The sequence below is a fragment of the Hyla sarda genome, chromosome 9, assembly GCF_029499605.1.
Source record: "Hyla sarda isolate aHylSar1 chromosome 9, aHylSar1.hap1, whole genome shotgun sequence".
NCBI classification, from domain to species: domain Eukaryota; kingdom Metazoa; phylum Chordata; class Amphibia; order Anura; family Hylidae; genus Hyla; species Hyla sarda.
In genome coordinates, this window is record NC_079197.1 from 153,526,422 (window position 1) to 153,537,051 (window position 10,630).

Sequence of the window (10,630 nt, forward strand, 5' to 3'; positions counted from 1 at the left end):
CCAGAGGTGCCTCCAGCTGTTGCAAAACTACAACTCCCAGCATCTTGGACTTTATAGTAGTATATATTATAGGTCAGTGTTCCCCAACCAGGGGTGCCTCCAGCTGTTGCAAAACTACAACTCCCAGCATGTTGGACTATATAGTAGTATATAGTATAGATCAGTGTTCCCCAACCAGGGGTGCCTCCAGCTGTTGCAAAACTACAACTCCCAGCATGTTGGACTATATAGTAGTATATAGTATAGGTCAGTGTTCCCCAACCAGAGGTGCCTCCAGCTGTTGCAAAACTACAACTCCCAGCATGTTGGACTATATAGTAGTATATAGTATAGGTCAGTGTTCCCCAACCAGAGGTGCCTCCAGCTGTTGCAAAACTACAACTCCCAGCATGTTGGACTATATAGTAGTATATATTATAGGTCAGTGTTCCCCAACCAGAGGTGCCTCCAGCTGTTGCAAAACTACAACTCCCAGCATCTTGGACTATATAGCAGTATATAGTATAGATCAGTGTTCCCCAACCAGGGGTGCCTCCAGCTGTTGCAAAACTACAACTCCCAGCATGTTGGACTATATAGTAGTATATAGTATAGGTCAGTGTTCCCCAACCAGAGGTGCCTCCAGCTGTTGCAAAACTACAACTCCCAGCATGTTGGACTATATAGTAGTATATAGTATAGGTCAGTGTTCCCCAACCAGAGGTGCCTCCAGCTGTTGCAAAACTACAACTCCCAGCATGTTGGACTATATAGTAGTATATATTATAGGTCAGTGTTCCCCAACCAGAGGTGCCTCCAGCTGTTGCAAAACTACAACTCCCAGCATCTTGGACTATATTGTAGTATATATTATAGGTCAGTGTTCCCCAACCAGGGGTGCCTCCAGCTGTTGCAAAACTATAACTCCCAGCATGTTGGACTATATAGTAGTATATATTATAGGTCAGTGTTCCCCAACCAGGGGTGCCTCCAGCTGTTGCAAAACTACAACTCCCAGCATGCCCGGACAGCCGTTGGCTGTCCGGGCATGCTGGGAGTTGTAGTTTTGCAACAGCTGGAGGCGCTCTGGTTGGGAAACACTAGTATAGTATATGGTGCAACATTCCGGGAGTTGGAGGATTGGTTAGAAAAATACATTGCATGGCCGGTATTTTTTTATATAAAAATACCGGCAGGGTGGCCAAAATTCCGGCTGGGTGGCAACCCTAGTTGCATATCAACTTTCCGTTCTCTTTATTCCCAGAGAGATAAACTGCCCCCAGAGACATCTGACAGCAGCTTGTTCTCTCCACCTCATTGGGAGCACTTACATAACTTCAGTGTGGGGGGGGATTGGGAGCGATGTTTGTTGACCGAACTTGACCGACAACTAACTTATGTGTATGGTAAGCTTAATGTGCGCCTGTCACATGTTCTATGCATGTGAAAAATAGATATTATTCTATGGATATATTGCATATCTTAAAGGGGTACTCCAGGAAAAAACTTTATATATATACATATATATATGTATATATATATACATTCAATCAACTGGCTCCGGAAAGTTAAACAGATTTGTAAATTACTTCTATTAAAAAATCTTAATCCTTCTAATAATTATCAGCTGCTGAAGTTGAGTTGTTCTTTTCTGTCTGTAACAGTGCTCTCTGCTGACATCTCTGCTTGTCTTGGGAACTGCACACAGTAGGAGAGGTTTGCTATGAGGATTTGCTTCTACTCTGGACAGTTCCCGAGACAGGTGTCATCAGAGAGGACTTAGACAGAAAAGAACAACTCAACTTCAGCAGCTCATAAGTACTGAAAGGATTAAGCTTTTTTAATAGAAGTAATTTACAAATCTATTTAACTTTGTGGAGTCAGTTGAGATGTATAAGTTTTTTTCCTGGATAACCCCTTTAATATAAACTATTCTTGTCTTTATGTCGCTAAAAATACACACGTGCGGAATTCTGCACAGAACAAATGCGGATGCAGAATTCATGCAGATATGCGGAATTTCAGTCGTGTGAACGCAACCAAAGGGGAGAGGCCACAGTGATGTAAAAGGGGAGAGGACACAGTGATGTCAAAGGGGAGAGGACACGTGTCTTCTGCGTGGAATTCCGCATAGTTTATTGTCCTTTAACTTTAATGAGATTCTGCAATGTCATTCACACAGCAGAATTTCCGCATGCGGAATTCCGCTGATGAAATTCTGCATTTCGCACTCCAGAAAAATGGCTGTGGAATCGCAATGAAGTCAATGGGGCTTGATTTCGGCAGAATTTGTACAGAAATTGGGCGGAATGCATGCAGATTCCATGTGGAATGCGCACAAACTTTCAGTGTTCTATTAAATAAACTATCTTTTTTACGGAGATGCGGAATCATGCAGAATTCATGCAGAAATTTTCACACAAACTCTGCACCGATTCCGCAAATGATAAAAATGTGCGGAATACTGCACAGAACTAATGCGGATGCAGAATTCATCCAGATCTGCAGAATTTCAGTTGTGTGAACGCAACCAAAGGGGAGAGGCCACAGTGATGTCAAAGGGGAGAGGACAAAGTGATGTCAAAGGGGAGAGGCCACAGTGATGACAAAGGGTAGAGGCCAAAGTGATGTCAAAGGGGTGAGGACAAAGTGATGTCAAAGGGGAGAGGACACAGTGATGTCAAAGGGGAGAGGACAAAGTGATGTCAAAGGGGAGAGGCCACAGTGATGTCAAAGGGGAGAGGACACAGTGATGTCAAAGGGGAGAGGACACAGTGATGTCAAAGGGGAGAGGACAAAGTGATGTCAAAGGGGAGAGGCCACAGTGATGTCAAAGGGGAGAGGCCACAGTGATGTCAAAGGGGAGAGGCCACAGTGATGTCAAAGGGGAGAGGACACAGTGATGTCAAAGGGGAGAGGACACAGTGATGTCAAAGGGGAGAGGACAAAGTGATGTCAAAGGGGAGAGGCCACAGTGATGTCAAAGGGGAGAGGCCACAGTGATGTCAAAGGGGAGAGGACACAGTGATGTCAAAGGGGAGAGGACACAGTGATGTCAAAGGGGAGAGGACAAAGTGATGTCAAAGGGGAGAGGCTACAGTGATGTTGCTGTGGATTGGGGATAAGTAACTTTTCGCCAGAGTACTGCTTTAATCCTATAGGGCAAAAATTGGTATTTTTTTTAGAAATGTATTTTGGACCCTTTACAGCGTAAATTTCATGCCAAACTGCCCAAAAAAGGAGCCAGAGACCACATTTTATGGCTGTAAAAATGATGCCCATAAACATTAGCAAACAAGTTGTTTTACTATGGAGTTCAATAGAACTCAAGAGTAAAGAATACAGCCATTTATTGGGCCATTTTGCGACCTGCAAATTAGCTGTTTTATGGTTCAGTGATTTGACCCAAAATGCTTTGCCCCCAACAAGGCATGACGCCTAACAGAACTTAAAGTTAATATTTCCCTTATAAAATCATGTTATGTCCAATTTTTTGTGCTGATTCTTTTCGTAACTTATCATTATAAGGGTTGGAGTTTTTAGTGTGTTTTGGGGTTCTTTTTTTTTTTTTTTTAACCAATTTTTTACTTCCTTTTTCTATGGCTATTTAGTTCAATTAATACATTATATGAACTATGAGGGAGTTTTACCAAAACCTGTGCAGAGGAACGCTGGTGCAGTTGCCCATAGCAACCAACTAGATCGACTCTTTCATTTTCACTTTTCAAAAATGAAAGTAGCCAGCTGATTGGTTGCCATGGACAACTGCACCTCTCTGTCTCTACACAGGTTTTGAGAAATCTCCCCCACACAATGTTGGTCCAGTTGATAATAAATAAATTGGTTTAGAATCCACATAAATACTAGTTATATACTCTATACGGGGGAGATTTATCAAAACCTGTCCAGAGGAAAAGTTGCTGAGTTGCCCATAGCAACCAATCAGATCATTTCTTTCATTTTTCAGAGGCCTTTTCAAAAATGAAAGAAGTAATCTGATTGGTTGCTATGGGCAACTCAGTAACTTTTCCTCTGGACAGGTTTTGATAAATCCCCCCCCCCCCCCCTATATTTCCTAATACATCCCAAAAACATTTCAATAACTGAATCTAATCGCATGTCAACAGCCCCGAACATCTGCAGGAACTTAGATCTTTTGGCCTCTTTGTACCTCCAGCCTTCGTAATAGGCATCAGGATTATTTATTTTCGGACCTACGCCCATGTTTTGTCTTTTCATAACTTTCGAGAAACAATGAACAGCCTACTAAATGCAATTCATTCTACTGCCCAAATCTGATTTACACTTGGTAATAAAGGGCAGCCACCTTAGGGCATTTTTCGCTGATGTCTCAACTCCGATGTGCACTCAATGCCCTTCTTGTCCTGCTCTTCAGAAAGGCCTATTCATCTTGTGTCTCAATGGCTGCTCACCGTAGGTCATCAAAGATTGGATTCACTAGTCGCTACATGAGAAGAGCCTCAGGAGAAAGGGGGGACTCATGACCTTGGACAATAAATGCGTTTAAAAGGACAAAAGTTTACTTGTATGATGGCTGTCAAAAATACTCCATGAGTGGTAGATAAGGGAGCTGTGTGTTACATGTGATTATGGGGGGGGGGGGGTAGCCTATACCGCTGGTACTTCTCGAACCAAGCTTCTGTTTCATTGTAATGTATTATTGGGGAGATTTATCATTGCTTTTAGAGCATTTTTTTGTCTATATTTTGGCGCAGTTCAGGCGCAAGCAGCATATTTTGAGACTTTTATGCATCTTCTGATATAGACATTCACTCTTTTTGCCTACCCCCAGAACTTTTTCTTTTTGACCATGCAGTGGTCACGTATTTATCATTTGCGACTTTTGTTAAAAGTCGCTATTTTGTTCGCAAAGGTACTTTTTTAGGCGCAAAGCTACACCCCCTACCAGTAGACGTGAGAATCACTTCCACCTTCCGCAATTCAACCTTTAACCTCTTGTGGACAACAGCGTCCCACTCCCCTTCGATGACACGCGAGTGAGTGCGGGTCATAGCTGGGTGGTCCTGGTGGCTATCTGCCACCAGGACCCATCTCTAATGCCAGACATCAGCGATCACGGTGATGCCTGGCTTTAACCCCTTAGACACCTCAATCAAATTTGATTGTAGCGTCGACAATGCAAGTAAAAATGTCCCGGCAGCTCTGTGAAAGTAAAAACACCTAACCTGCCGAATTCTGGACCCGGGAAAGTGTCTACTTCCCTCCCTGACAAGCGTCTAGATAAAGTGTATGTGGTAGAGCGTTTCCCACCACAGCAGAGCTGCGCAAAATTCATGATCCTGCTGCACCTTCTTGATAAATAAGATGCACGCTAGTCAAATGCGTCGTCCGCCACTTCATGCTGTGGTGATGGTATTTGGCCGGAGAGCCAGGGCCCCTTACGAGAAATTGCAGGGGGGTCCAGGATAGGTGATAAGTTTTCATATCCCAGGGTCCTTTAAAGGGGTACTCCGTTAGAAAACATTTTTTTTTTTTTTACATCAACTGATCCCAGAAAGTTAAACAGATTTGTAAATGACTTTTATTTAATAATCTTAATCCTTCCAGTACTTATCAGTTGCTTTATACTACAGAGGAAGTTCTTTTATTTTTGAATTTCTTTCCAGTCTAACCACAGTGCTCTCTGCTGACACCTCTGTCCATGTCAGGAATTGTCCAGCACAGGATATGTTTGCTATGGGGATTTGCTCCTACTCTGGACAGTTCTTAAAGGGGTACTCCGGCCCCAAGACATCTTATCCTCTATCCAAAGGATAGGGGATAAGAGGTCTGATAACGGGGTCCCGCCACTGGGGACCCCCGCAATCTAGCATGCAGCACCCGCCTGTAAGTACTGCCAAAAGCGCTGGAGGTTCTCAGTCTTTTGCCTCCCGACCACGGGGACGGATTATCGTGACATCACAACTCCGCCCCCGTGTGATGTCCCACCCCGTCCCCTCAATGCAAGTCTATGGGAGGGGGCGTGATGGCCTTTGGATAGGGGATAAGATGTCGTGGGGCCAGAGTAGCCCTTTAAAATGGACAGCGGTGTCAGAATAGAACACTGTGGTCAGACACAAAGGAAATTCAAAAAGAAAAGAATTTCCTGTGGAGCATACAGCAGCTGATAAGTGCTGGGAGAATTAAGATTTTTAAATAGAAGTAATTTACAAATCTGTTTAACTTTCTGGCACCAGTTGATTTAAAAAAAAAAAAAAAGTTTTCCAGCGGAATACCCCTTTAAGAGCTTGAAAAGATTACCAAGATACACATGGTAGCGATCTAATAAGAGATGAGCGAACTTACAGTAAATTTGATTCGTCACGAACTTCTCGGCTCGGCAGTTGATGACTTTTCCTGCATAAATGAGTTCAGCTTTCAGGTGCTCCGGTGGGCTGGAAAAGGTGGATACATTCCTAGGAGATGTATCCACCTTTTCCAGCCCACCGGAGCACCTGAAGGCTGAACTAATTTACGCAGGAAAAGACATCAACTGCCGAGCCGAGAAGTTTGTGACGAATCGAAATTACTGTAAGTTCGCTCATCTCTAATTCCCACCACCAAAAGTTTCCCCCAATTAAAAAACCTTTTCTGATTTTCTAAGCCTGCATTTCATTGATGAAGCTTGAAAGGGCCAGTGTGGTGGAAAGCTCTGAGAACAGAGAACTGTGGGAGAAAAAAATATTAAACAACAAAAATATAACCCGGACAGTGGATAATGTGTCACCATTCAAAAGGAAATATTGGTAATTTCTAAAGCAACCACTCAAAGGACAAAAGTGGAGCTGTGCATGACTGTGTGACTATGAGAAAAAGCTCTAATACAACCACATTGGTTGTAAAGATATACAGTGATCCCTCAACTTACAATGGCCTCAACATACAATAGTTTCAACATACAATGGTATTTTCTGGACCATTGTAACTTGAAACCAGACTCAACATACAATGTACTGACAGTCCAGATCTGTGAAACGTGTCACAACTGGAGGAACTGACCAATCAGAATGGGCATTTTACTGATAAATCACCTGTATTACTGAAGTGCATGCACTGACTGGTGTCTGGTAGCGCCCCCTACAGTACAGGGAGGAACTAACAAGTTCTGTACTACTCCTTAACCATGCCAGGGTTAGCGGCTCCTTTGGACACCAGGTGAGGGCGGCTCCATTTGGGACAATGTGTGTACTGTATAGGACCCTGAAGAAGCTCCTGTCCTCTACATAAACCATTGTTTCCCAACCAGGGAGTCTCCAGCTGTTGCAAAACTACAACTCCCAGCATGCCCGGACAGCCAACGGCTGTCCGGGCATGCTGGGAGCTGTAGTTTTGCAATAGCTGGAGGCACCCTGGTTTGGAAACACTGACATAGATAGTGATTACAGCTCCAGCAGATCTTTCTTACTTTTATATATAAGGATTTGCTTTATCTATATTAGTTATCTACTTATTTTTCTTTAATCCTCACTTTTTCCTATTTTTGGATGACATTTTGGGGGCTTCAGAACCAATTACCAGGTTTCCATAGAGTTCTGGTCTCAACATACAATGGTTTCAACATACAATGGTCGTCCTGGAACCAATTAATATTGTAACTTGAGGGACCATTGTATATAGGTCACATAATGCATTGACACATTTTTTCCAATAAGACTTATATATATTTTTTTTTTGTAAAAGTAAAACAATAAAATAGAAATATATATATTTTTTTTTAGCTATCGCCATAATTTTTCTGACCTACAGTGAATATGTTTTTTAGTTTGCATGTTAAACAGCATTAAGAATCCAAAAAAAGACAGTGGTGAAAGGGTTTAGCTAATCAATAAGTATCGTATTTTTCGCCGTATAAGACGCACTTTTTCTTCCCCAAAACTGGGGGGGAAAAGTCGGTGCGTCTTATACGGCGAATACACCCCTATCGGGTCGGTCCCTGCGGCCATCAACGGCGGCCGGGACCCGCGGCTAATACAGGACATCACCGATCGCGGTGATGCCCTGTATTAACCCTTCAGACGCGGCAATCAAAGCTGACCACCGCGTCTGAAGGGAAAGTGACACAAACCAGGCTGTTCAGTCGGGCTGTTCGGGACCACCGCGATTTCACCGCGGCGGGCCCGAACAGCCCCACTGAATAGCCGGGTTAGTGCTTTCAGGACACCGGGAGGGACCTTACCTGCCTCCTCGGTGTCTTCTCCGTTCAGGGATCCCCTGTATGGCCGGCGCTCTCCTTCCTCGTCATCACGTCGTCGCGTACGTGCGTCGGTGTGCGTAACGACGTGATGGCGGCGACGGAGAGCGAGGATACCCGGCCGGCAGCAGAGACGTTCCGGAGCGATGGGGACACGGCGACAGCGATGGAGCGACATCCAGGGCAGTGGGGACACGTGAGTGAGTATTACCTCCTATGCAGTGGTCTTCAATATGCGGACCTCCAGATGTTGCAAAACTACAACTCCCAGCATGCCCGGACAGCCAACGGCTGTCCGGGCATGCTGGGAGTTGTAGTTTTGCAACATCTGGAGGTCCGCAGGTTGAAGACCACTATTGGGTTCAAAATCTTTATTTTTTTTAGATTTTGCCCCTATAAATTGAGTGCGTCTTATACGCCGGTGCGTCCTATAGGACGAAAAATACGGTAATACGTACTCCAAACTAATGTCATTAAAAATAAAACAAATAAAATTAAAGGGGTACTCTGGTGGAAAAAGAATTTCCTCTGTAGTATACAGCAGCTAATAAGTACTGGAAGGATTACGATTTTTTAATAGAAGTAATTTACAAATCTGTTTAACTTTTTGGCACCAATTGATTTAAAAAAAAAAAAAAATGTTTCCCACCGGAGTAGACCTTTAAGCGTAATTGGACCAAATATAGTCAACTAGTGATATGTTTGGCCCTTTAAGCTCAATGGGGGAGATTTATCAAAACCTGTGCAGAGGAAGAGTGGTGCAGTTGCCCATAGCAACCAATCAGATTGCTCCTTTCATTTTCCACAGGCCTCTAAAGAGGCCTGTGGAAAATGAAAGAAGCAATCTGATTGGTTGCTATGGGCAACTGCACCACTCTTCCTCTGCACAGGTTTTGATAAATCTCCCCCAATGATCCTGCTGTCTATTTGCTGTAGTTGAAGTCGCCATCCCTTTATGATAGTTTGTTGACTTATTTGCCAACCCTACAGGGCGGATGTGACGTGAGCCTAGCCTTATACTGGTGCCTACATAATGGTTTTTTTTTTTCTAAATAATGGGATCCTTTTAACCCCAATGTCTGTCTATTCTCTACAGATTATAATGTAACCGAGACATCCACCAGAATCTCAAGACCTTTCCTACACTCCAGTTGAAAGCCTACACCATGGCTCTGGCCACATGTGCCATCTGGATCCTGTGCCTACTTGTTGGCGTTTCCGGTCAATATTCCCCAACACCGCTGTCTCTGGAAGAGATTTCTGAACTATCACAGACATTAGATCAGGAGCAGGTCGGCCACATTGTGCAGAAGGACACAAACCAACAGAATGATACGGCCAATGTCTCTAAGGAAAACTACGGAAGAATGCCTCCTCGCTTACCACCTCCTTGCCTGTCCCGCTACAAAATCAAGGAAGCATTTAAATACGTCACAACAGTGCTGTCCTGCGTTATCTTCGTGGTGGGCATTGTGGGAAATTCCACACTTTTAAGAATCATATATAAGAATAAGTGCATGAGGAATGGGCCCAACGTCCTTATCGCCAGCCTGGCACTGGGTGACCTGTTCTACATCCTCATCGCTATTCCAATCAATACCTATAAGGTTTGTTCCTATGGTTTGAAAATAATCATTTGTAATGTTAAATCTCAGGTGATACTCACCGTCCTCCAGAAAGCTGCCGAAGATAGTTGGTCAACAAGACAGTTATCTAGGACCCTTCCCATGTAGGAACTTAGCAAATGGAAACATAATGGGGTTGTCTGTGAAAAATAACAAATCCCCTATCTACAGAATAGAAGGTAAGTGTCTGACCACTGGGACCTCTCAGAAAGAGCACCTACTGCAGACGACATGCATTCCATTCATTTCTATGGGGGCACCGAAGATACCCAAGTCCTGTACTGTCCTGCGCTCCCATAGAAATAAATGTGTGCGCCATCTGTAGCAGGTACTCTCTCTCTCTCTCTAAAAGATGGGGTCCCGTCCTGGAGATCGCAGGGGTCCTAGCAGTCAGACCCCCTCACAATCAGACACTTATAAGAATAGATCTAGAGGTACTTTTATACCAGGGAGTATAAACCCACCTTCCTAGTGGTATAGATGTCATTTATACAGCACTTGCTGTGTGGATATAACTTTCTCAATGTAACTCTATTAGTGAGTTCTTTAAAGGGTAGCTCCCACCATCCTTTTATTTATTTTTTCTGTCCCTGCCTATTGCCCATCTATCCCTAACCCGCTCCCTGCCTTTAATTTTTTTTTACTATCTTATTATTGCCTTTTTGTCTGCCTGGTAGCGTACTCACTACCAGGCAGACTTCCCCAGCAGGCACCACGTCACTGATGCCTGCTGGGGAGGGACTTCCGCCCTTAGTTCACCTATACAGGGTGCCTCCAGCTGTTTCACCACTACAACTCCCAGCTTGCCCTGACA

The 10,630-nt window shown here is 43.9% G+C and overlaps 1 protein-coding gene across 2 annotated transcripts in view; it reads left to right on the forward strand.

The window, feature by feature from the left end:
* Positions 1-10,630, forward strand: part of LOC130291145 (endothelin receptor type B-like) — a 69,326-nt gene that overhangs the window by 45,895 nt on the left and 12,801 nt on the right. The window contains exons 1-2 of one of the 2 annotated variants that reach the window (XM_056539603.1): positions 9,087-9,193; positions 9,288-9,798. In XM_056539603.1, the coding sequence (XP_056395578.1) occupies positions 9,358-9,798 (441 nt within the window). In that variant the 5' untranslated portion in view covers positions 9,087-9,193; positions 9,288-9,357. Of the gene's footprint in view, positions 1-9,086; positions 9,194-9,287; positions 9,799-10,630 lie in introns of those variants that run through there. The other variant, XM_056539602.1, reaches the window with a different exon arrangement.